The sequence below is a fragment of the Salmo salar genome, chromosome ssa11, assembly GCF_905237065.1.
Source record: "Salmo salar chromosome ssa11, Ssal_v3.1, whole genome shotgun sequence".
NCBI classification, from domain to species: domain Eukaryota; kingdom Metazoa; phylum Chordata; class Actinopteri; order Salmoniformes; family Salmonidae; genus Salmo; species Salmo salar.
This window is the reverse complement of record NC_059452.1, coordinates 97551268-97578530: the sequence shown is the minus strand read 5'-3', so window position 1 is coordinate 97578530 and position 27263 is coordinate 97551268. Positions and strand designations below refer to the sequence as shown.

At 44.4% G+C, this 27263-nt stretch overlaps 2 protein-coding genes across 3 annotated transcripts; both read right to left on the bottom strand.

Moving 5' to 3' along the window:
- Positions 1 to 326: 326 nt before the first annotated feature.
- kiaa1191 (KIAA1191 ortholog) lies at positions 327 to 10698 on the bottom strand. 2 transcript variants are annotated; one of them, XM_014129597.2, is made up of 8 exons: positions 10454 to 10698; positions 8421 to 8525; positions 8059 to 8249; positions 5529 to 5649; positions 5197 to 5324; positions 4827 to 4939; positions 1803 to 1969; positions 327 to 1513 (listed from the first exon to the last, which is right to left on the bottom strand). In XM_014129597.2, exons 2-8 carry the CDS (start codon positions 8443 to 8445, stop codon positions 1299 to 1301), a joined length of 960 nt encoding a protein of 319 aa, XP_013985072.1. In that variant the 5' UTR covers positions 8446 to 8525; positions 10454 to 10698; the 3' UTR covers positions 327 to 1298. The 2 variants fall into 2 exon arrangements, with proteins under 2 accessions (XP_013985072.1, XP_013985073.1); XM_014129598.2 differs by lacking the exon at positions 10454 to 10698 and having other exon boundaries at positions 8059 to 8263.
- Positions 10699 to 11693: 995 nt separating this feature from the next.
- LOC106563755 (uncharacterized) lies at positions 11694 to 15200 on the bottom strand. The gene is made up of 2 exons (XM_014129596.2): positions 14872 to 15200; positions 11694 to 13860 (listed from the first exon to the last, which is right to left on the bottom strand). The coding sequence occupies exon 2, from the start codon at positions 13856 to 13858 to the stop codon at positions 12965 to 12967; it is 894 nt and encodes a 297-aa protein (XP_013985071.1). The 5' UTR covers positions 13859 to 13860; positions 14872 to 15200; the 3' UTR covers positions 11694 to 12964.
- Between the last annotated feature and the right edge of the window lie 12063 nt (positions 15201 to 27263).

Genomic DNA, 27263 nt, shown 5'->3' with positions numbered 1-27263 from the left:
TAACTAATCTTGCCCTAGGTACGGTTATGAAATTTACCAACAGTTAAATTTCTAAATCCCAATGAAAATCCATCCTTCCCCGGCAGGTTCTTTGACCTCTGCAGTGCTGACTGTCTTTCCACTGTTTCTGGAAGGTTGATGGTTCAGTCAAATTCTGGAAGATGGAACCATACTTTTTTGATTGTTGTTAGCATTGTTTTTTAATCAGATATTTACAACAAAGACCACAGGTGAGGTATATATATATGATCTTTTCTCTATATATATATAAAAAAAATATTTAAAAAAGTGAAAATACCTGAACAGGGTCAGTCAAATAATAACAGTTCTCTGATTAATATGCAACATGTCATTAACATTCTGTTGCAGGGTTTTACTGACAGTGTTTCAACTTCAAAACGGTCGACTTGACAGCAGGAATGCGGATACACGAAGAAAAAAAAAACATGGAGACATGACAAATGTGAATCATTACATCTAACAGAAATCTGCAGACAATGAAAAGCTAGTGATAGTGTACTTCTGAATGAGATTCACAAGCCAACTGAATGACCAAACCATGAACACAGTGTGACTTACAGTCTTTGTCAAAACAGTGAGAGAGTTACACTTTGCAACACCATGCATCAGAACATCTTCACAGTCGGACCATACATACAAAGTAAATATACACGGTTCTATTACACGGCAAATGGCTGAGGCAAAACAAGGGTGTTAAATAATAGAAGTGGGGAGAGACTAGACCAGGGCTCTCCAACCCTGTTCCTGGAGCACTACTGTCCTGATTCCAATAATGAGCTGGATGTTAAGCTGAATCAGGTTAGTAACAACTGGGGTTGGAGTGAAAACCTACAGGAGAGTAGCTCTCCAGGAACAGGGTTGGAGTAAAAACCTACAGGAGGGTAGCTCTCCAGGAACAGGGTTGGAGTAAAAACCTACAGAAGGGTAGCTCTCCAGGAACAGGGTTGGAGTGAAAACCTACAGGAGAGTAGATCTCCAGGAACAGGGTTGGAGTAAAAACCTACAGGAGGGTAGCTCTCCAGGAACAGGGTTGGAGTAAAAACCTACAGAAGGGTAGCTCTCCAGGAACAGGGTTGGAGTGAAAACCTACAGGAGAGTAGATCTCCAGGAACAGGGTTGGAGTAAAAACCTACAGGAGGGTAGCTCTCCAGGAACAGGGTTGGAGTAAAAACCTACAGGAGGGTAGCTCTCCAGGAACAGAGTTGGAGAGCCTTGGACTAGATGGTAGACTAGACTAGTAGCTACAAAATGAAGGAGAAGTGACAACATGGTACATCTCAGAAACCTGAGGGTGTGAGGATATTTATGTCTCGAGGTTTGAGTTTGTGCGGCCGTGCTGACGGTCTACTGCTCTCCATGGTGGGGATCTCCATCTTGGGAGGGGCCTGTTGGTTAACAGCAGGGTCATGAGCCAGCCGAGTGGCCTGAGCCTTCATCACCTCCATGGGGGTAGGCTTCTGGGCCCCGCGGTATGACTGGAGAGCAAAACCACCTGGAGAGAATACACAGGAGTGGTCTTAGACAGGAGAACAATGACAACATGACTGAAACTCAAACATCTCAGAATTTGTTAAATGCACAAATTCACCATAAATAAGGATGTCTGCTACACAATGAAAATCAAGTGTACCGATTTTGTACACGACCATGTAAAAACAATCTTATTAATGTGTAATTCACATCAAAGAACATTGAGCCAATCTACCAACAGGATTACAGTTTAGAGGAAGCAAAATGAAAACATGTAAAATATCATCCTCCCCAAATCATGGGGTCAGTACCTGGGTCGGTAGTGGATTTCTGAACAACCGGACGTGGTCCAAAGATAGCCCAGCGTTCGACTGCTCCTCCCCCCTCACCAGCACCCATATCCACACTGGTGTTAGAGCTGGTACTGAGGTCAGAGCTACTGACAGATGCTGTCGAGCTCTGGCTGGATAACCAGCCCCTGCCAGGAACACAGAGAAATACCAGATGGTCAACCACTTTACAGTGGCCGCTGAATAGGCATCATACTCATGCTCATTTAGATAAGGTGGGTAAGGGCACATGTAAACTAGGCAAAAAAAGAAACAACCTCTCACTGTCAACTGCGTTTATTTTCAGCAAACTTAACATGTGTAAATATTTGTATGAACATAAGATTCAACAGACATGTGACTAACAGAAATTGAATAATGTGTCCCTGAACAAGGGGGGGGGGGGCTCAAAATCAAAAGTAACAGTCAGTATCTGGTGTGGCCACCAGCTGCATTAAGTACTGCTGTGCATCTCCTCCTCATGGACTGCAACAGATTTGCCAGTTCTTGCTGTGAGATGTTACCGCACTCTTCCAACAAGGCACCTGCAAGTTCCTGGACATTTCTGGGGGAATGGCCTTAGCACTCCCCCTCCGATCCAACAGGTCCCAGACGTGCTCAATGGGATTGAGATCCGGGCTCTTCACTGGCCATGGCAGAACACAGACATTCCCGTCTTGCAGGAAATCACGCACAGAACGAGCAGTATGGCTGGTGGCATTGTCATGCTGGAGGGTCATTTCAGGATGAGCTTGCAGGAAGGGTACCACATGAGGGAGGAGGATGTCTTCCCTGTAACGCACAGCATTGAGATTGTCTGCAATGACAACAAGCTCAGTCCGATGATGCTGTGACACACCGCCCCAGACCATGACGGACCCTCCACCTTCAAATCTATCCCGCTCCAGAGTACAGGCCTCGGTGTAACGCTAATTCCTTTGACGATAAATGTGAATCCGACCATCACCCCTGGTGAGACAAAACCACAACTTGTCAGTGAAGAGCACTTTTTGCCAGTCCCGTCTGGTCCAGCAATGGTGGGTTTGTGCCCATAAGCGACGTTGTTGCCGGTGATGTCTGGTGAGGACCTATCTTACAACAGGCCTACAAGCCCTCAGTCCAGCCTCTCTCAGCCTATTGTGGACAGTCTGAGCACTGATTGAGGGATTGTGTGTTCCTGGTGTAACTCGGGCAGTTGTTGTTGCCATGCTGTACCTGTCCCGCAGGTGTGATGTTCGGATGTACCGATCCTGTGCAGGTGTTGTTACATGTGGTCTGCCACTGCGAGGATGATCAGCTACTGTCTCCCTGCAGCACTGTCTTAGGCATCTCACAGTACAGACATTGCAATTTATTGCCCTGGCCACATCTGCAGTCCTCATGCCTCCTTGCAGCATGCCTAAGGCACATTCACGCAGATGAGCAGGGACCCTGGGCATCTTTCTTTTGGTGGTTTTCAGAGTCAGTAGAAAGGCCTCTTTCGTGTCCTAAGTTTTCATAACTGTGACCTTAATTGCCTACCGTCTGTCAGCTGTTAGTGTCTTAACCTGTCAAGGTATAGGGGGCATAAAAACGTGCCCAGAGTAAACTGCCTAATACTCGGGCCCAGAGTCAAATATTTGCATATTATTAGTAGAGTGGGAGAGAAAACACTCTGAAGTTTCTAAAACTGTTTGAATGATGTCTGTGAGTATAACAGAACTCATTTGGCAGGCAAAAACCTGAGAAAAATCCAACCAGGAAGTGGGAAATCTGATGCTTGTAGTCTTTTCAAGTCATTGCCTATCTAACACACAGTGACTTAGGGTTCATTTTGCACTTCCTAAGGCTTCCACTAGATGTCAACAGTCTTTAGAACCTTGTTTCAGGCTTTTGCAGTGAACAGAGGGCGAACAAGAAGGCCGGAAAGTTGGTGACTCAGAAAATGACATGAGTTCATTGGCGCAGGTTCACGTGATGAGGTAGCTGTGTTCCATAACGTTTTTCAAGACATTGGAATCGTCCGGTTGGAATATTATTGAAGTTTTATGTTAAAAAGGCCCTAAAGATTGATGCTATACAACGTTTGACATGTTTCTACGAACGTAAATAGTACTTTTTTTGACTTTACGTCGTGAAATTTTTGCCGCGCTTCCTTCATTTGGAGTAGCTTACTGAACGCGCAAACAACAAGGAGGTATTTGGACATAAATTATGGACTTTATCGAACAAAACAACATTTATTGTGGACCTGGGATTCCTGGAAGTGCCTTCTGATGAAGATCAAAGGTAAGTGAATATTTATAATGCTATTTATGATTTTAGATGACTCCAAAATGGCGGGTATCTGTATTGCCTGATGTATTTTTCTGAGCGCCGTACTCAGATTATTGCAAAGTGTGCTTTCCCCGTGAAGCTTTTTTGAAATCTGTCACAGCGGTTGCATTAAACAGATGCTTATCTACAATTCTTTGAATAACAGTTTAATATTTTATCAACGTTTATGATGAGTATTTTTGTAAATTGTGCTGATTCACCGGCAGTTTTGGAGGCAAAATATTTTCGGAACATCACGCGCCAATGTAAAATGGGTTTTTTGGATATAAATATGAACTTTATCGAACAAAACATACATGTATTGTGTAACATTGAGTCCTAGGAGTGTCATCTGATGAAGATCGTCAAAGGTTAGTGCTTAATTTTAGCTGTATTTCTGGTTTTTGTGACCCCTCTCCAGCTTGGAAAATGTCTGTGTGGTTTTTCTTGTGTTGGCACTGTCCTAACATAATCTAACTTTATGCTTTCGCTGTAAAGCCTTTTTGAAATCGGACAATGTGGTTGGATTAAGGACAAGTGTATCTTTAAAATGGTGTAAAATAGTTGTATGTTTGAGAAATTTGAATTATGAGATTTTGTTGTTTTGAATTTGCTGCCCTGATATTTCACTGGCTGTGTCCCGCAGGTGGCTAGTGTCCCACGTAGCCCATAGAAGTTAACAAATGGTAACGAGGACATGGTTGAACTTACCTGCGGTTCTGTTTCGGTGAGCTCTGAGGAGTGCTATTAGGGGTGGACTGAGCAGATGATGTTTGCTTGTCCTCATGTCCAGCTCCCATATCCACACTTGGAATGTTCATTTTCTACAGACAATACATCAAGGAAAAAAGAACAGTGTGATGAATATTATTAACAGTAAAACCTTATGAATCACTCCTCCTTGACATAGATTGCTAACTGAGATTTTGAGGATTCACTGATTTCACTTTGTTGATGCTTTATCAAACCTATCATGAAGGAAAATACATTTAATAAAAATATGGATGTATATTTCTGTTAATAATTATCTGACTCCCGGAAAATAAAGTTGTGCCTCGGTAAGCAATAAAATAAAGCCCACTTGGAATGACTCAGGCATGCGGTGGTGGTGGCGGGTCTCCTCAGCAGTGAGGCCCTTATGGGGGGTGTACCCAGTGTCTCTCAGCCCAGCCTGCTGCTCAAACCTGTACATGCTGTCCTGGGTTTGCTCTGGAAAAAACAGACAACATACTGTATTAAAGGAGGACGTGTTTCTCCGCTGAGGAGACAGACAGACTAACGTTATCCAATACGAGCTTGATTACAATCAAAATAAAAGCTAATCAGTGTTCCATTAATGAGCAGCAGGATTGGAATAGGTCATGCTGAGGTTGATACACTAACAATATAGTAACCATCATGGTAAAGTCTTACTGGTCATCAGAGAGTTGATGATGACGGAGGAGGCTTTGGCCTTCACCACGACAGGCATATTTGGCCTGTGGCCAGGGTCAAAAGTCGCAGCGTGGGTTAGGGTAATTCCAGATTCATCCTCCTTTAAAAATGAGGAAAAAAGATGGGGGAAAAAAAACACACCAATGGATCACAGAGGCAGTTAGAGGAGCATTTGCATGAATAGGTACACCTGGGGTCATAGACACAGAGTAAAAAAAAAAACATTAACACCTTCCTAATATTGAACTGCACTCCCCCACCACTACAGCTTAAATTTGTCAGGCGTGGACTCTACAAGGTGTCGAAAGCGTTCCACAGCGATGCTGGCCCATGTTGACGCCAATGCTTCCCACAGTTGTGTCAAGTTGGCTGGATGTCCTTTGGGTGGTGGACCATTCTTGATACACACATAAAACTGTTGAGCATGAAAAACCCTGCAGCGTTGCTGTTCTTGACACAAACCGGTGCACCTGGCACCTATGACCCTACCCCATTCAAAGGCATTTACTTTTTTGTCTTGCCCATTCACATTTTGTTACAGTACAACTTTATTCTAAAATTGACAAAATATTTTTTTCCCCCTCATCTACACACAATACCCAATAATGACAAAGTGCACATAGGTTTTGACATTTTTTAAATGTATAATTTTTTTTACCGAAATACCTTTTTTGCATAAGTATTCAAACCCTTTGCTAGGAGACTCGAATTTGAGCTCAGGTGCATCCTGTTTCAATTGATCATCCTTGTGATGTTTCTACAACAACTTGATTTGAGTCCACCTGTGGTAAATTTAATTCATTGGACATGATTTAGAAAAAAGGCACACAGTTGTCTATATAAGGTACCACAGTTGACAGTGCATGTCAGAGCAAAAACCAAGCCATGAGGTTGAAGGAATTGTCCTTAGAGCTCTGAGAGAGGATTGTGTCAAGGCACAGATCTGGGGAAGGGTACCAAAACATTTCTGCAGCATTGATGGTCCCCAAGAACACAGTGGCCTCCATCATTCTTAAATGGAAGAAGTTTGGAACCACCAAGATTCTTCCTAGAGCTGGCCACACGGCCAAACTGAGCAATCGGGGGAGAAGGGCCTTGATCAGGGAGTTGACCAAGAACCCGATGGTCACTCTGACAGAGCTCTAGAGTTCCTCCGGGGAGATGGGAGAACCTTCTAGAAGGACTACCATCTCTGCAGCACTCCACCAATCAGGCCTTTATGGTAGAGCAGCCAGACGGAAGCCACTCCTCAGTAAAAAGGCACATGACAGCCCGCTTGGAGTTTGCCAAAAGTCACCTTAAGGACTCTCAGACCATGAGAAACAAGATTCTCTGGTCTGATGAAACCAAGATTGAACTCCTTGGCCTGAATGCCAAGCGTCACGTCTGGAGGAAACCTGGCACCATCCCTACGGTGAAGCATGGTGGTGGCAGCATCATGCTGTAGGGTTGTTTTTCAGCAGGGACTGGGAGACTAGTCAGGATCGAGGGAAATCGTAGAAAAGTACAGAGATCCTTGATGAAAACCTTCTCCGGAGCGCTCAGGACCTCAGACTGGGGTGAAGGTTCAACTTCCAACAGGACAACAACCCTAAGCACAGAGCCAAGACAATGTAGGAGTGGCTTCGGGACAAGTCTCTGAATGTCCTTGAGTGGCCCAGCCAGAGCCCAGACTTGAACATCTCTGGAGAGACCTGAAAACAGCTGTGCAGCGACGCACCCCATCCAACCTGACAGAGCTTGAGAGAAACTCCCAAATACAGGTGTGCCAAGCTTTTAGTGTAATACCCAAGAAGACTCGAGGATGCAATCGCTGCCAAATGTGCTTCAACAAAGTACTGAGTAAAGGATCTGAATACTTATGTAAATGTTATCAGTTTTTTTTATTTTATACATTTGCAAACATATCTAAAAACCTGTTTTTGCTTTATCATTATTGGGTATTGTGTGTAGATTGAGGGGGGGAAAAAACAATTTAATTCATTACAGAATAAGGCTGTAACGTAACAAAATGTGGAAAAAGTCAAGGGGTCTGAATACTTGCCGAATGCACTGTATGTACAGTACTTATTAACTATAGTAATGCAGCAATACAACAGGATCTGAACATAGCCTAGTAGAATGGCATTACATACACACATCAGCGTGTCAGAGTATGAGGGCTGATGTAGTATCAGTTTTTTTTATAGATCTAATGAATCCGTTTACATAGACGGGGGACCTGATTCTAGATCAACACTCCTACCCCGAGATGCTTTACGAATACTGACGGCACAGGAGTTTGGTGGCACCTTAATTGGGGAGAACAGGCTCGCGGTAATGGCTGGAGCGGAATCAGTGGAATGATAGCAAATACAGCAAACTAATGGTTTCCATGTGTTTGATGCCATTCCATTTCGCTCTGTTCCACCCATTACGAGCCATCAACCGCTCAGCAGCCTCCACTGACAGACAGACACAGCACCATCTGAACTGTGAGGCTGGAGAGCAGTGGAAGTGTGGCATCTACCTCAGCCTGGTGACGAAACCTCCTGGGTGGGACGACGGGCCTCTTCGCCCACAGGTTGTTGATGTTGATATCAGAGGGAGGCGGCGACATGGGTGCCTCCATGTTGTCATCATAGCTCAAGGCACGGCGGGTCATGCCAACAGGTAGAGACATGCCTCCCAGGAGCCCCTCTGAGGTCCCAGACTCCAGGGCTGAGGGGGGAACGCTGAAGCATTAAAACTCTAAAAATTACTCAAAATGGTCTTGAAATAGATTAAATGATGAGCTATATGTGTTGGAAGCATATGTTTACATATAACATCACAATTTAAAAACAAGTACACAACACTGTAATGCCCACTCTCACTGCCCCCCAGCCCTACCTGGTATATCTCCTGACCTGGACATTGTTTCAGAAGGCTGACTCTTATGGCTGACAATGAGGTAGTGTTCAGATGAATCCAACCTGACAAAAGATTGGACTGGACCTTCGGGGGAGGAAGAGAATATCAAATTTCAACAACCCAGAAAAACCTTTTTTAAATCACTATTTTATATGTAATTAAAATGTACAGTGTACATGCTCATTTCAAAGAAACAATATCAGATAATCATGGGAAAACTTCCAGGTGCATGCTGGAGTCAGTGGCCAATGACAGCAAGCAACCTTAGTCAAAACAAGGGTAACAGCTCGTTTATTGACGGCCTTAGTCAAAACAAGGGTAACAGCTCGTTTATTGACGGCCTTAGTCAAAACAAGGGTAACAGCTTGTTTATTGACAGCCTTAGTCAAAACAAGGGTAACAGCTCGTTTATTGACAGCCTTAGTCAAAACATGGGTAACAGCTTGTTTATTGACAGCCTTAGTCAAAACAAGGGTAACAGCTCGTTTATTGACAGCCTTAGTCAAAACAAGGGTAACAGCTTGTTATTAACAGCATTGCGCCGCTGGGGTGAGTCAATATTTTGCTACTTGGCAGCTGATATGGTGTTGTGTTCTGTTTTAGTGTTCCATTCTTCCGTGCTATTTGAGAAAGCAGTCTGGACAAATGTGCCAGGGAGGTCGAAGTCTTCACTACAGAACACGACCTGAAATGTAGGCTAGTTCAATGCTATAGAGCAGAGATGGGCAACTGGTGATCCGACCTCCTTTAGGCCCGCTGATCAATTCCCCCGCCCGCCCCCCCCCCATTCGCAAAATGTGTAGAATTGCAGGATATTAGCAGTAAAATGTCCCATTTTTCTCTCTGCCCAATGGCATAATTAATAGAATTACATTAAACTGCAAAGTCTTCTCACCGCCAGATGGCAAAATGTGTAGAATTGCAGAAAACTTGCTTTAGATCTGCAATCTTTTCTCTACAACCCATGGCAAAAATGTGTAGAATTGCAGGTCTGTTAAAATATTTTGCTCGCAAGGTGGGGGGGGCAACAAAATTTCGCTTAGGGCCTCAGGGCCTAAAATGGTTGTGTGTGTGTATGGATGTGCGTACCGGTACTAATTTTTTGTGGCCCCCCAACATCCTGATATAGAGGCCCATGCTAACCATGTGTGTAGTGCTGAATGGAAAATGACCGCTACAATAGGCTGGGTTTATCTGGCTCAGACATTAAGGCCTGCTGATAAAGCATTGTGGGACAGGAGGAGGAGTACAGACCTGGAAAGCTGGAAAAGAACAAAATACAGCAATAAGAAGAGGACATGTCAGACAGGTGGTCTGTGGCTGAGGCCATGTTCAGAACAACAGCTCTAAACTACAGCAGATAATAGCCTACATCGTCAGAACAGCACAGTATACGGCTATATAGTTATGTGTGACTGGTAATCTAGCAGATAGCGAGTTGGGACAGTAACTGAAAAGCTGCTTGTTCGAATCCCCGAGCAGGCAAGGTTCTGCCCTTGAGCAAGGCATTTCATCCCCACAACAATTGTTCCCTGGGCGTCGATTAATGCAGCCTCTCTGATTCAGAGGGGTTGGGTTAAATGCGGAAGACACATTTCGGTTGAAAGCATTCAGTTGTGCAAATGACTACGTTTCCCCTTATAAACACTAGTTCATATCCGTGAATATGGCACACAATTACATTCATCGGATCATCTAATCATTTCTTATCGATTTTACGTTACGTGTCAGACGGTGTAACGTTAGACGGTGATAATTGACACATCGAGAGGAATAGAATAGCGGTTCTGAGCGACCAAAACGGTTTGTTGGTCAAATAAAATCTAATGCCGAACTACAACAATAAACTTTCAATTGCATTATACGAAGCAGATGACCAGCCACAGCAAGCTAGTGAGTAATTGAGAAGTCTCAGCTTGCTAGCGAGCGATCATGATGCCTGGGTAACCGCAACAATGGTGACGATAGAGTGAAAAACACGATCTAACACGTACAATTTAGTTTAAACTTACCAGATAAAAAGGCCCCACGCCGCTTACAACAGACACGTTAAAGATGCAGACAGCCGTAACCTTACAATGTCAATGGGAAAGGTTACAGAACACCAAAGACACATCTCGGCCATGATATCCAGTTCCCTATGTGAAGAATAAAGGAAATTCCGCACAGTGATGGTACGTGGTTTTGTGTAGTCTCGCGACAACATAACCAGCAAAGTGGACCGTAAAATCGAAGTATGCTGTATTCGACGCATGTGGCAAATGCAATACCATTTTATTTGATTTGATTTGATTGTTAGGTCCTGACTCCTGTCACTAGGGGCACTGTGTGACATGTTTGCACAAATCTACCATTGGACTGATACCGTTGATATTCAGATAGCAATGTCCATAACAAGGCTTACACATACGAGGTCTTGAAACTACGTTTTATATACATTGTAATCTAATTCCTTTTCTTTTTATATATAAATAACGTCCCTGGTTAATTTTAGGAAATTCTCATCAGTTATTTACCATGCTATAAATCTCACTGAAGATACTGGACTGAACTACCACCCATGTTGTTTATCTTGCAGTATAATGCTAGAAGCACTATAAGCATTCAAAGAAAATAACACCCTCCCAACAATCAAACATGGGGGAAGTTCGATAATGCTGTGGGGTTGCTTTGCTGCCTCTGGTACTGGGGGCCTTAAAGGTGTGCAAGACATTGTGAAATCAGCAGATTATCAAGGTGTTTTGGAGACCAACATATCTGTCTGTGTTGAAGTTTGTGTGTCTTCCAGCAGGACAACTCAGACACACATCTAAAAGCACCCAGGAATGGTTTGAGAATAAACACTGGAGTGATGAGTCCAGATCTGAATCAGTGATGAGTCCAGATCTGACTCATAAACCTATGGCAAGATCTGAAAACAGCAGTTAGTGAAAGACCCCACTCAACACTGAAGAAATGTAACAGTTTGCAGCTGGAGAGTGGGCCAAATTGGCAGTAGAAAGGTGCAGCAAGTTAATCTTCGCCAAAGACTGTTTAATCAAGTATTAGCTCCTTGGTGCCAATCATTTTGTCCTTGTCATTTGTTTTCATGTTCTTAATTAACATTGTAAACTTAAGGTTTCCCCCCCAAAGCATTTTTTTGCAATGTCTACAATCCAATAACAACTTATTTTAAGGAAAGATTGAGAATTATTTAAGAGAAGTGCAAAGGTCTATGTTTTGGAGCATATTGACTGACAATCACAGGCAGGGTGAAACACATCATTTATTAGATTACTGGTCAACAATGGAAAGAGGTACAAAAGCCATACTATACATGATCAAATTATTTTTTTTAACCAGGCAAGTCAGTTAAGAACAAATTCTTATTTACAATGACGGCCTACCACCCCCGGCCAAACCCTCCCCTAACCCGAACAATGCTGGGCCAATTGTGCGCCGCCCTATGGGACTCCCGATTACGGGCCGGTTGTGACATAGCCTGGAAACAAACCAGGGTCTGTAGTGACGCCTCTAGCACTGCAATACAGTGCCTTAGACCACTGCACCACTCGAGAGCATGATTGCACTCTCAACCATTTACAAGTCAATGATAATATTGTTGTCTTTCAATTGATATATTTTGACAGACATTGTACATCATGGAGGACCATTAGAACACACAATTAAAAAGTCAAATACAACAATCTCACATGCTGTTTCACTCAGTGGGAATTACATGATGTGATTGAAAATATCTGTACTATTTCATCATGGCTTTATTAAGTGGAAGATTGAAATAGACTGATCAGTTTTGCACACACCTACATTGTCATTGCATAACTCATATATCATACAGGGAAGAGGAAATCACAAGAGACATTTTCAGAACCACTGGGAATAATCTGAGTTTAAATACTCTGCTATTGGGAGCCTGAACTAGCTCTAGGATCACATTTTCTTCAGTTATGATTCTATCACTGTACCATTTCACTTGTTATGAAACACTCAAAGTAGAATGGTTTTCCTGTTTTAGCTGCCAACGGGATTTGACCAGAGTTATCATTAGCAGAGAACGGAGTGCGATAGTTATGGAATCACTCACTCGCTACACCGGAAAGATTAGAATCCGTCATGTTTTTTAATGATAGGTCTTTGTACATAATCCTCTTAGAAAATTCAGCATCTTTTCCACATATCTTTGTTCACCCAAATACTAGTCTTCCAAAATCCTGTCTCGTTCAACTACTGTAAGAAGCCTGGATTCCAAAGGCTACCCTAATGCTGATGTCTTCTATAGGCATGATCAATTTTCCACCGACTGTGATATTTTGTGAGGCATACGCTAGTTTACAATATGTCTTAAACTACAAACTGTAAAAAAAAAAAAAAAGGTCAGGCATGAAAACTCATTGAGGAGAAGATGTTGCAATATGGGCCTGCATTGTCCAAACATACCAATCAAGTGGGAAGTATAGTACATCAAGGATCCATTATGTACAATACTCAGCAGGGCTTAACAGGGTTGTACCTGATCTATGTGTCTACATCTCTGCTATGGCAGGAAGCATGCACACCCTGACTCTGGCTTCTCTCCAGGCCGAGCGACAGTCAGCGATCCAGTGTGATACCATTGTGTGTTTGTCCATGTAGCGAGTGCACTTCCCCCTCCCACCAGCAGGGGCCCTGTCTGAGTCGTTCTGGAACCTCCAGGAGAGTGGGCTGGAGGCATCAGGTTTCTGCTGGTCTGATGAAGATGTCTGTGGTGGAGCAGGGTCAGCGTTTGGCTTCTCTTGGTCAGAGGGGTCCATCAGGCAGAGCTCAGGGCAGCTGCCTTTGTGCTGTGTCAGAGGCGCGGAACACATGCGTGAGAAACTGTCTGCGCGTAGCGGGGGTTGTGGCCGACGCTGGGTCACACTCTCTCTCCCCTCACCCTTACAGCCCTGTGAGTCAGGGGCGCGACAGGCAGCTAAGAGGAGTGCCTCCCCATGACCGTAGATTAACTCTAGGGGGTCAGAGACACTGGCAAGAACCCTACTGGAGGTCTGACCTGAGCTGACATCCACCACTCTCTCTGGGCCACTACACTCACTCTGACCCTCCTCCTGCTCTAGCTGTGTGTGGTGGCTGACGTTGGAAATCAGAGGCTGACAGAGTGGCACAGGGTCCCTCAGTCTGTGCAGCCTCAGACAGGGCCTCAGAGAGGCCATCGAGCCCACAGTGAGGATGTCACAGTCAGGTTGGGCCAGGGGGAAGGTTGGGCGGGCGAGCTGACAGATGGACAGGAAGTAGTCCTGGGTAGACAGAGAGGAGTGGACCTGGCCATGGGGAGGGAGGTGGAGGCTGTTGGCCTGGTTCATGTCCTGGACCAGCTCCTCATATCCCTCCCTGATGGTGGGTAGGCCCCTCTTAGCCAGGAGTCTGGAGCGGGGACGCATGCCTGGGAAACAGGAGAGAGAGAGAGGCTGGTCAGGTCAGTCTCTGGGAAGAGCCTCGGAATGATTGAGAGATTTTGTTTTTGTAAAGCTTGGATTTGGTAAAATGTAAACAATGCCATGATAATTATGGCATGAATGATCAATTATCATCTAGTTAATTGAATAGAGGCTAAATTAAAATACAGGCAAAGTGTAACATGCGTTTTGAAAGTGCGTATGTGCAATCGTTTACAGGAAGATGTGCTGAGCCTGTCTCCATGGTAACCTCTCCCTCACCACATCTCAGAGTGTGCTCATATTACAATGCAATAGGAGAGCAAAGTGGGCACACACTTGCACACGCACACATAATCCACCCACCTAACAACAAAAATATATTCCCACACACAAATAAATATGTAAGAACAAAAATTCAAAAATGACCTTTGGGTGGGCTTACACTACCACCTTTCCTTTTCTTGAGGGCAACATGACACAGCTCTCCATTTTAGGACCCATCATGCCCCTCCCTCCTATCCTCCTAATGTTTTCTCAGGAACAACTCATTATGTCTCAGGAACAACTCATTATGTCTCAGGAACAACTCATTATGTCTCAGGAACAACTCATTATGTCTCAGGAACAACTCATTATGTCTCAGGAACAGTGGTCAAGAAGACAGACTGGAAAATGAACAGCCAGTCAGTGTTACTAACCCACATTAGGCAGGGGACTGAGTGCATAACAAACCAAATCTCTATTACATAACCTCATCTCCAATGACGTACATCTGCTTTACACATCCCACATACTTGAATTAATTACATTTTAAACATGTGTATACATATAACAAAAATCCATAGCGCATCAGTGTGTCTATTTTAACAGAAGATGCCAGTGTAGTTATTGCTTGGCCATGCATGCTCTGATATAACCATTTAATTTCCTCAGGGCACGTACCATCGATTTGTATAGCTATCAGTCCAGGGGTCTGGCTTTGCCTGTTCTATGTAGAACATAGCAGAGCTTCTTACCTGTGTCTTATCTGTCTTTCAGGTGGTGTCGTTTGCTCGTCTCCGTTGCCTGCTCTCACCCCTCTCTCACCCTCTTGCCAAGCTGCCTCCAACCAACTGGTGATCGCCGACCAAGCTGCCTCTAGCCAAGCTGCCTCCAACCAACTGGTGATTGCCGACCAAGCTGCCTCTAGCCAAGCTGCCTCCAACCAACTGGTGATCTCCGACCAAGCTGCCTCTAGCCAAGCTGCCTCCAACCAACTGGGGATCTCCAACCAAGCTGCCTCTAACCAACTGGTGATCTCCAATCTCTCCCCAGCTACAGCTACAGCACGAAAATAATGACTTGTCCCCACCCCCTTTTCTCTCTCGCTTCCCTGCTCTCCCTCTCCTCCCTTAGCCGGCTAAAAATAGCACCTCCATCCCATTCTGTGGCTGAGCATAATCATGTGCAAAATTGATTTTATGGATGTACAGTGTAGGAGAAACAAGGAGTGGGTGGAGAGGAATAGAGAGAAGAAGAGGAGGAGGTTAGGCAAGGGAGGAAGAGGAGGAAAGAGGCTGCATTTAGAGAGGAGGAGAGATATCGTGATGAGGAGAGAATGAGAGGAGGCGTTGGAGGAGAAATATCATGAGGAGAAGAGATATTGTGAGGAGGAGAGTTATTGTGAGGAGGAGAGGAGGAGAGATATTGTGAGGAGGAGAGGTTAATGGGCCCTAGGATTCAACACAGGGCAGAGATGCAATATGGCTCATACCTATTCTACTGTTCCTCTACTCCATCTAGGGACAACATTACAGTTATTTAGCAGATGCTCTGATCCAGAGCAACTTCATACATTTTCCTACTGGTCCCACATGGGTATCGAACCCATAACCCTGGCTTTGAAAGCACCATGCTCTACCAACTGAGCCACAGTTGTGAAATGTTATTATTCCACATAACTGTTTACATTAAGTCAAATCAGAAGAACACCTCCCTTAGCACCCATAGTTGCCATAGTTTCCTTATGATAAAGATGTCATAACAGAAACATTATTGAACATCTACTGAGCATTTACTGAACATCTACTGAACATCTATTGAACATCTACTGAACATGTACCGAACCATCTACCGAACATGTACTGAACCATCTACTGAACCATCTACTGAACATGTACTGAACCATCTACTGAACCATCTACTGAACATGTACTGAACCATCTACTGACCATCTACTGAACATGTACTGAACCATCTACTGAACATGTACTGAACCATCTACTGACCATCTACTGACCATCTACTGAACATGTACTGAACCATCTACTGAACATGTACTGAACCATCTACTGAACATGTACTGAACCATCTACTGAACATGTACTGAACCATCTACTGACCATCTACTGAACATGTACTGAACCATCTACTGACCATCTACTGACCATCTACTGAACATGTACTGAACCATCTACTGAACCATCTACTGAACATGTACTGAACCATCTACTGACCATCTACTGAACATGTACTGAACCATCTACTGACCATCTACTGACCATCTACTGAACATGTACTGAACCATCTACTGACCATCTACTGACCATCTACTGAACCTGTACTGAACCATCTACTGACCATCTACTGAACATGTACTGAACCATCTACTGAACCATCTACTGAACCATCTACTGAACATGTACCGAACCATCTACCGAACCATCTACCGAACATGTACTGAACCATCTACTGAACATGTACTGATCCATCTACTGACCATCTACTGAACATCTACTGAACATGTACCGAACCATCTACCGAACCATCTACCGAACATGTACTGAACCATCTACTGAACATGTACTGAACCATCTACTGACCATCTACTGAACATGTACTGAACCATCTACTGACCATCTACTGAACATGTACTGAACCATCTACTGACCATCTACTGAACATGTACTGAACCATCTACTGACCATCTACTGACCATCTACTGAACATGTACTGAACCATCTACTGACCATCTACTGAACATGTACTGAACCATCTACTGAACCATCTACTGAACCATCTACTGAACATGTACCGAACCATCTACCGAACCATCTACCGAACATGTACTGAACCATCTACTGAACATGTACTGAACCATCTACTGAACATGTACTGAACCATCTACTGACCATCTACTGAACATCTACTGAACATGTACCGAACCATCTACTGAACATGTACTGAACCATCTACTGAACATGTACTGAACCATCTACTGACCATCTACTGAACATCTACTGAACATGTACTGAACCATCTACTGAACCATCTACCGAACATGTACTGAACCATCTACTGAACATGTACTGAACCATCTACTGACCATCTACTGAACATCTACTGAACATGTACCAAATCATCTACCGAACCATCTACCGAACATGTACTGAACCATCTACTGAACATGTACTGAACCATCTACTGACCATCTACTGAACATGTACTGAGCCATCTACTGAACATGTACTGAACCATCTACTGACCATCTACTGAACATCTACTGAACATGTACCGAACCATCTATCGAACATGTACTGAACCATCTACTGAACATGTACTGAACCATCTACTGACCATCTACTGAACATCTACTGAAACATCTACTTGGGACTATCCAAGTAAAGGTTTACCAAACATCCCTCAAAGGGAATGTAACAGGCAAAATAAATATAGCAGTGAGACTCACCATAAACATGAATACAAGTATTTTAGACTTGTAGACAGACAGCATAGGGCTGAAGATTAAGATTAAAATAACACCTGCTGGATGTCATGCTTTCCACAAACAAACACAAAAAAATTACATCAAAACTCTATACATAACTAGATAATATTATTGTTAAGGGCTTACTTTGCAGTTCCACAGCACTTCATGATACTGTATATAGAAAACAATACATCTTGTAAACGATCCTTGTTGTTGGCCTTGTCAATTAATGAAAATGTCTCAGAAGTAGCAATACACTATCCCATCTGGTTTGGGCTTAGTGGGACTATCATTTGTTTTTCAACAGGACAATGACCCAACACACCTCCAGAGTGTGTAAGGGCTATTTTGCCAAGAAGGAGAGTGATGGAGTGCTGCATCAGATGACCTGGTGTCACGATTTCCGCCGAAGTCGGTCCCTCTCCTAGTTCGGGCGGCGTTCGGCGGTCAACGTCACCGGCCTTCTAGCCATCGCCGATCCACCTTTCATTTTCCATTGGTTTTGTCTTGTCTTCCCTCACACCTGGTTTCAATTACATCAATTACATGTTGTGTATTTAACCCTCTGTTCCCCCCCATGTCCTTGTCCGGAATTGTTGATTGTAAGAGTTCGTGCACGTTATGTCTGGCGTGCGAAGGGTTTCATCCCATTCATCCCATACTCTGGACTGCACACTATTGCCGAACTCTTGAGGCTGGGCTGACGCACTGGAAGCCTGATGCGTGGTACTGGTACTGGATGTGCCAGTCTGGGGACACGCACCTCAGGGCTAGTGCGGGGAGCGGGAACAGGCCGAGTCGGACTGGGTTGACGCACTGGAAGCCTGATGCGTGGTGCTGGTACTGGAGGTATCAGCCTGGGAACACGTACCTCAGGGCTAGTGCGGGGAGTGGGAACAGGACGAGTCGGACTGGGCTGACGCACTGGAAGCCTGGTGCATGGTGCTGGTACTGGATATGCCAGACTGGAAACACACACCTTAGGGCTAGTGCGTGGAGCGGGAACAGGACGAGTCGGACTGGGCTGACGCACTGGAAGCCTGGTGTGTGGTGCTGGTACTGGATATGCCAGACTGGAAACACACACCTTAGGGCTAGTGCGTGGAGCGGGAACAGGACGAGTTGGACTGGGCTGACGCACTGGAAGCCTGGTGCGTGGTGCTGGTACTGGATATGCCAGCCTGGAAACACACACCTCACGGCTAGTGCGAGGAGCGGGAACAGGATATATTGGACCGTGAAGGCGCACTGGTGGTCTCGAGCGCAGTACTGGCTCCACCCGTCCTGGCTGGATGCCCGCTTTCCCCTGACAAATGCGGGGCGCAGGTACTGAGCACACCGGCCTGTGAATACTAGGCCTCGACGCTGTGCACATCACTCCAACGCACGGGACCTGACTAATAATAGGCTGCCCCCAATAAGCACGGGGATTTGGCTTGCGGCTCAATCCTGGCCCTGCCAAACTACCCGTGTGCCCCCCCCAAAAAAATTATTGGGGCTGCCTCTCCGGCTTAAACGCCAGTCGTGTTCCCCTGTAGCGTTCCCGGTCTTCGCTCCATTTTCTCCATGGGCCCTCTCCGGCCATAATCTGTTCCCATGTCCATTTCTCCCATTGGTCCAACTCAAATTCCCTTTGCTCCTCAAAGTCCACCTGTTGCTCCTTCCTCCGCTGCTTGTTCCATTTGTGGTGGGAGATACTTTAACGGTTGTCGTCGGGAATGGAGGACCAAAACGCAGCAGGAATGTGGATGCTCATCTTGTATTTTATTTGAACTAAAGCGAACACCAAAATAACAAAAAAAACGAAGAACTCACAAACAACAAAAACAGTCTTGTCAGGCTCACACATGCAAAACAAGAAACAATCTCCCACAAACACTAAACCAAACACATACCCATATATAGGACTCCCAATCAAAGGCAACGAGAAAATACCTGCCTCCAATTGAGTCCAACCCCAATAAACCAGACATAGAAATACAAAAGACCAGAGACCACATAGAAATACAAACATAGAACATTACCCAAAAACCCGGAAATAATAAATCAAACGCCATACTAAATAAACCACCACCTCGAACCACATAAAACAAATACCCTCTGCCACGTCCTGACCAAACTACAATAACAAATAACCCTTATACTGGTCAGGACATGACAGTTATTTCATAGTTTTGATGTCTTCACTATTATTCTACAATGTATAAAATAGTAAAAATAAAGAAAAACCCTTGAATGAATAGGTGTTCTAAATCTTTTGACCGGTAGTGTAAGTATTCAGACCCTTTGCTATGAGACTCGAAATTGAGCTCAGGTGCATCCTCTTTCCATTGATCATCCTTGAGATGTTTCTACAACTTGATTTGAGTCCCCTTGTGGTAAATTCAATTGATTGGACATGATTTGGAAAGGCACACACCTGTCGATATCAGGTCCTACAGTTGACAGTGCATGTCAGAGCAAAAACCAAGTCATGAGGTCGAAGGAATTGTCCGTAGAGCTCCGAGACAGCATTGTGTCACGGCACAGATCTGGGGAAGGGTACCAAAACATTTCTGCAGCATTGAAGGTCCCCAAGAACACAGTGGCCTCCATCATTCTTAAATGGAAGAAGTTTGGAACCACCAAGACTCTTCCTATAGCTGGTCACCCGGCCAAACCAAGCAATGGGGGGAGAAGGGCCTTGGTCAGGGAGGTGACCAAGAACCCGATGGTCACTCTAACAGAGCTCCAGAGTTACTCTGGGGATATGGGAGAACCTTCCAGAAGGACAACCATCTCTGCAGCACTCTACCAATCAGGCATTTATGGTAGAGTGGCTCGATGGAAGCCACTTGGTAGTAAAAGCCCGCTTGGAGTTTGTCAAAAGGCACCTGAAGGACTCTCAGACCATGAGAAACAAGATTCTCTGGTCTGATGAAACCAAGATTCAACTCTTTGGCCTGAATGCCAAGCATCACATCTGGAGGAAACCTGGCACCATTCCTAAGGTGAAGCATGGTGGTGGCAGCATTATGCTGTTGGAATGTTTTTCATGGGCAGGGACTGGGTTGACTAGTCAGGATTGAGGGAAAAAAATGAATGGCGCAAGGTACAGAGAGATCCTTGATGAAAACCTGCTTCAGAGCAGTCAGGACCTCAGACTGGGGAGAAGGTTCCCCTTCCAACAGCACAACGATCCTGAGTACACAGCCAAGACAATGCAAGAGTGGCTTCGGGACAAGTCTCTGAATGTCCTTGAGTGGCCCAGCCAGAGCCCGGACTTGAACCCAATCAAACATCTCTGGAGAGCCCTGAAAATAGCTGTGCAGCGGTGCTCCCAATTCAACCTGAAAGAGCTTGAGAGGATCAGTAGAGAAGTATGGGAGAAACTCCCGAAGTAGAAGTGTGCTAAGCTTTAAGCGTCATACCCAAGAAGACTTTAGGTCGTAATCGCTGCCAAAGGTGCTTCAATAAAGTACTGAGTAAAGGATCTGAATACTTATGCAAATGACATAATTCAGTTTTGTATTTTTTATAAATTTGCAAAGGAATTCTAAAAAACTGTTTTTCCTTTGTCATTATGGGGTATTGTGTGTAGATTGATGAGCCTACATGTGTTCTTTGGCTTGGCTAACACATGGGCGAATATAATACAAAATAATGACCTAACTATGAAATAGAGAAAGAATTTCCACACTATGAGGTTGAAATAACACTCTGAAAATGTGAAAATCATGATAATGCCCTTTTAGTGTAAGAGCTTTTCAAAAAATTGAATGTCAGCTTGTTTTGGGGCGGCAGGTAGCCTAGTGGTTAGAGCTTTGGGCCAGTAACCGCAAGGTTGCTAGATCGAATCCCTGAGCTAACAAGGTAAAAATCTGCCGTTCTTCCCCTGAACAAGGCAGTTAACCCACTGTTCCTAGGCTGTCATTGTAAATAAGAATTTGTTTTTAACTGACTTGCCAAGTTAAATTAAGGTAAAATAAAATGTTCAGGTGGGATGGAGTTTTTGGCCCACAGCATGACATCACAATCTGATATGATTATTCTGACCTCTTTTATTTGCATTTGTATCCTCCTACTTTGAAGGGCAAAGCAGGGTAAGCCTTAGAGTAGACAATCATATCCGCCAATCAGGGCTGTATATGTACAAATATTTACATTTGTATCAACACGCCCACACGATCAGCCTGAGCATTTCAATGGCAAAAGGAGGCTCAGGGAAATTAGGTTGGGTCCATCTGATCGGTCAGATATGGTGAGGTTAGATCATCTATGCATGGGTTGTAGGACATGAACATACACATTCAGTACCAGTCAAAAGTTTTGACACAAGTGTTTTTCTTTATTTGTAAAATTTTCTACATTGTAATAGTGAAGACATCAAAACTATGAGATAGCACATATGGAATCATGAAATAACCAAAAAAGTGTTAAACAAAACAAAATATATTTTAGATTTTTCAAAGTAATTCATAATTCAAAAGACACTCGCTCATCTGAGCCCTCTTCAGGTGCATGGTAACAGTTGAATAAAATGAGAAAAAAGAAGAAACCTGCACACTGCTCTTGATAGTATCACGGTTCTATAATAAGCTTTAAGTATCGGCCACACAGCCTTCGTCAGAGTTTTTAAAATTAGCAACCTTATGTAGATATAGCCCCACCCACATCCATTCCACGTATCAAAAGGGGTTGGAGTCGAGGGAAAACAAATAAGTGCTACCAAATATAACAATGTGCATTTCATAAATATTCAAATAAAGTGTGTAAATAAAACGTATTAAACATGTCTGTAAAACCACAATGAGGACATCGAACTACCAAGCAAGTTTTCATACAGCGCAAGAAAACATCAGAGTAATTTGAAATAGGGGCATAATTCATGTTCACATTTACAACATAACATACATAGGAATTTCATAATTTAGACCTCTGGGAAATAATGTCTGGAGGGTGAAAATCCAAAAACCTTCTCTTTTGCTCAGAGTATTATTAATATCACCTCCCCTGTCTGTGTCACGTCCTGACCAGTATAGAGGATATTTTGTTATTGTAGTTTGGTCAGGACGTGGCAGAGGGTAGTTGATTTATGTATTACGGGGTTTTTTGGTCACTGGTTTATGTTTGTATTTCTATGGGTATGTTCTAGGTTAGTTTTTCTATGTGTAGGTTGGGTGCTGGACTCTCAATTGGAGGCAGGTGTTTCTAGTTGCCTCTGATTGGGAGTCCTATAAGTAGGTGTGTGTTTTGTTTGACACTTGTGGGTAGTTATTTGTTAGCACTGCTTTTTGTTGAGCCTGCTACGCTGTTCCTGTCGTTAGTTTGGTTATTGTTTTTTCGTGGTGATCTCATTTTTATAATAAACATACTGCTCAAAAAAATAAAGGGAACACTTAAACAACACATCCTAGATCTGAATGAAAGAAATAATCTTATTAAATACTTTTTTCTTTACATAGTTGAATGTGCTGACAACAAAATCACACAAAAATAATCAATGGAAATCCAATTTATCAACCCATGGAGGTCTGGATTTGGAGTCACACACAAAATTAAAGTGGAAAACCACACTACAGGCTGATCCAACTTTGATGTAATGTCCTTAAAACAAGTCAAAATGAGGCTCAGTAGTGTGTGTGGCCTCCACGTGCCTGTATGACCTTCCTACAACGCCTGGGCATGCTCCTGATGAGGTGGCGGATGGTCTCCTGAGGGATCTCCTCCCAGACCTGGACTAAAGCATCCGCCAACTCCTGGACAGTCTGTGGTGCAACGTGGCGTTGGTGGATGGAGCGAGACATGATGTCCCAGATGTGCTCAATTGGATTCAGGTCTGGGGAACGGGCGGGCCAGTCCATAGCATCAATGCCTTCCTCTTGCAGGAACTGCTGACACACTCCAGCCACATGAGGTCTAGCATTGTCTTGCATTAGGAGGAACCCAGGGCCAACCGCACCAGCATATGGTCTCACAAGGGGTCTGAGGATCTCATCTCGGTACCTAATGGCAGTCAGGCTACCTCTGGCGAGCACATGGAGGGCTGTGCGGCCCCCCAAAGAAATGCCACCCCACTCCATGACTGACCCACCGCCAAACCGGTCATGCTGGAGGATGTTGCAGGCAGCAGAACGTTCTCCACGGCGTCTCCAGACTCTGTCACGTCTGTCACGTGCTCAGTGTGAACCTGCTTTCATCTGTGAAGAGCACAGGGCACCAGTGGCGAATTTGACAATTTTGGTGTTCTCTGGCAAATGCCAAATGTCCTGCACAGTGTTGGGCTGTAAGCACAACCCTCACCTGTGGACGTCGGGCCCTCATACCACCCCATGGAGTCTGTTTCTGACCGTTTGAGCAGACACATGCACATTTGTGGCCTGCTGGAGGTCATTTTGCAGGGCTCTGGGAGTGCTCCTCCTGCTCCTCCTTGCACAAAGGTGGAGGTAGCGGTCCTGCTGCTGGGTTGTTGCCCTCCTACGACCTCCTCCACGTCTCCCGATGTACTGGCCTGTCTCCTGGTAGCGCCTCCATGCTCTGGACACTACGCTGACAGACACAGCAAACCTTCTTGCCACAGCTCGCATTGATGTGCCATCCTGGATGAGCTGCACTACCTGAGCCACTTGTGTGGGTTGTAGACTCCGTCTCATGCTACCACTAGAGTGAAAGCACCGGCAGCATTCAAAAGTGACCAAAACATCAGCCAGGAAGCATAGGAACTGACAAGTGGTCTGTGGTCCCCACCTGCAGAACCACTCCTTTATTGGGGGTGTCTTGCTAATTGCCTATAATTTCCACCTGTTGTCTATTCCATTTGCACAACAGCATGTGAAATGTATTGTCAATCAGTGTTGCTTCCTAAGTGGACAGTTTGATTTCACAGAAGTGTGATTGACTTGGAGTTACATTGTGTCGTTTAAGTGTTCCCTTTATTTTTTTGAGCAGTGTATGTTGAGCACACAACCCGCTGCGCCTTGGTCCCATTCTATCTTCCACGACAGCTGTGACAGTCTGATATCTTAACTTTCTCTATGCCACAAAATCTAAAAAAGGTAGAAATGTCATGTTTTAGGTCATTAAAATGTACTGCGACTGGATAATCCCTGTCGTTTCTCCTGATTGAATTTTTATGTTCACAAATTCTCTGTTTGAGAGAACGAGAGCTTTTACCTACATAACACAGCCCACATGGACATTTAATCATGTAGATAACATGGGTGGTATTCAGCTAGCGGGATATACGCTGCATCGTCAAGATAGAACAGCACACTCCGGTAAGACGAGGGGGGGTGGTCCGTGCATATTTGTAAACAACAGCTGGTGCACAAAATCTAAGGAAGTCTCTAGAATTTGCTCGCCTGAGGTAGAGTATCTTGTGATAAATTGCAGACCACACTACTTGCCTAGAGAGTTTTCAGCTATTCTTTTCGTGGCTGTTTATTTACCACCACAAACATGCTGTCACTAAAACCGCACTCAGTCAGCTGTATAAGGAAATAAGCAAACAGGAAACCACTCACCCAGAGGCTGGAGACCTTAATGCAGGGAAACTTAAATCAGTTCTTCCTAATTTCCATCAACATGTTAAATGTGCAACCAGAGGGAAAAAAATTCTAGATCACCTGTACTCCACACACAGAGACGCATACAAAGCTCTCCCTCTCCCTCCATTTGGTAAATCCGAGCACGATTCTATCCTCCTGATTCCTGCTTACAAGCATGTGGCCATGTGATGAAGCTCTTAATTTGACTCTCCACAATGTGTGATGAAGCTCTTAATTTGTCATTGGGAAAAACATGACATGAACTGCTACAAAAAAGACCCACTAGAGCTAAAGAACATTCTGTAATGTTCACCTCCACATATACTTTGAACTCGCGAAAAGTGGAAGATGCTGTCAAGGAAGACTGGCATGTTTTATCCTCTACTTATTGTGCATCTCCACTGCTTTTTCTAGATAGTCCTCTGTGGAGAGGAATATACGGCGTTGTCTGAAAAACTGGCTTCTAGGAAGTCCTATTTTTAATGGCTCAGGGTGGAAGCTGTCCCCCTGTAATAGAGTATTTCTGTCCGTTTCTTTTCTATACAGTGTTGTAAACAGGGTTCCATTTGATTCAAAAACGTTTAAAAAATCTGATGAAGGCCTTGTGGCCGACACTTAAAGCTTATTAAAGACCATGATACTATCAAGAGCAGTGTGCAGGGTTCTTCTTTTTTCTCAGATTCTTCAAAGCAGCCACTCTTTGCCTTGATGACGGCTTTGCATTCTCTAAATCAGCTTCACCTGAATGCTTTTCCAAAAAGTCTTGACAGTTCCCACATATGCTGAGCACTTGTTGGCTGCTTTTCCTTCACTCTGCGGTCCAACTTATCCCAAACCATCTCAATTGGGTTGAGGTCGGGTGATTGTGGAGGCCAGGGCATCTGATGCATCACTCCATCACTAACCTTCTTGGTCAAATAGCCCTTACACAGCCTGGAGGTGAGTTGGGTCATTGTCCTGTTGAAAAACAAATGATAGTCCCACTAAGCGCAAACCAGGTGGGATGGTGTATCGCTGCAGAATGCTGTGGTAGCCATGCTGGTTAAGTGTGCCTTGAATTCTAAATACATCACAGACAGTGTCACCAGCAAGGCACCCCACACCATCACACCTCCTCCTCCATGCTTCATGGTGGGAACCACACATGCAGAGATAATCTGTTCACCTACTCTGCGTCTCACAAATACATGGCGGTTGGAACCAAAAATCGCACATTTGGACTCAACAGACCAAAGGACAGATTTCCACCAGTCTAAAGTCCATTGCATGTTTCTTGGCCCAAGCAAGTCTCTTCTTCTTATTGACCGGTAGTGTAAGTATTCAGACCCTTTGCTATGAGACTCGATGTTAATAAACAAACGCCAATGTTAATAAACAATGTACATTTTAACAAATACTGTAAAGCCTCAAAACACTGTTTAAACTATAACATTGATATCATGGATGGTCAGTCCTTGCATCCATAGCTCGGCCTAAGAATTTGAGAGTTGTTACATTTCTCCAAGGCAAACCCTGAGCTTTTTACCAAAACAGAGGCGGGGTGTACGCTTTGTTATTGTTTAAATTAAGGATTCTAGCTTTAACACCTGAACATTATTCACTTGCGAAAGTCTCCTGTCACGTCTGATTAGGACTGGCGGATAGGCGGAATCAAATGCAGGAGACAGAGGTGCTGGAGGTGAGTGTCTTTTAATAAAACAGACACACACAAACGCTGAAAAGCACAGGGTGCTATACAAAGTTCGCCTGGGAGAAACACTTTCCCATAAAATACAAAATATAAGTCCAAGGCACAAAAAGGCAAGGAGCACAGCCCGGTAAATCCTTTGATAATAATTGTCGGTAACACAACGTGGACAATAAACAATCCGCACAAAATCCCAACTGAAAACGCACCTTAAATAAGCCCCCACTATGACATACACAAAACAGGTGCGGAACAGACAGACAAAACTAAAAGACACAGAAACAACGATCGGTGGCAGCTAATAGGCCGGCGACGACGACCGCCGAGCGCCGCCTGACCGAGGAGGGGCGCCACTTTCGTTGGATCCTGTGACAGTACCCCTCCCCTGACGCGCGGCTCCAGCCGCGCACGGACGCCGGCCTCGGGGACGGCCCGGAGGGCGAGTCG

Excerpts from the sequence above, each read along its gene's own strand:
- kiaa1191 (XM_014129597.2), bottom strand. The coding sequence starts at position 8,445 with ATGTCCAGGTCAGGAGATATACCAG. Across the intron at positions 5,325-5,528 it reads CATCAACTCTCTGATGACCA|AGCAAACCCAGGACAGCATG; the intron begins GTAAGACTTTAC and ends TGTTTTTTCCAG. Across the intron at positions 4,940-5,196 it reads GCATGCCTGAGTCATTCCAA|AAAATGAACATTCCAAGTGT; the intron begins GTGGGCTTTATT and ends TATTGTCTGTAG.
- LOC106563755 (XM_014129596.2), bottom strand. The coding sequence starts at position 13,858 with ATGCGTCCCCGCTCCAGACTCCTGGCTAAGAGGGGCCTACCCACCATC.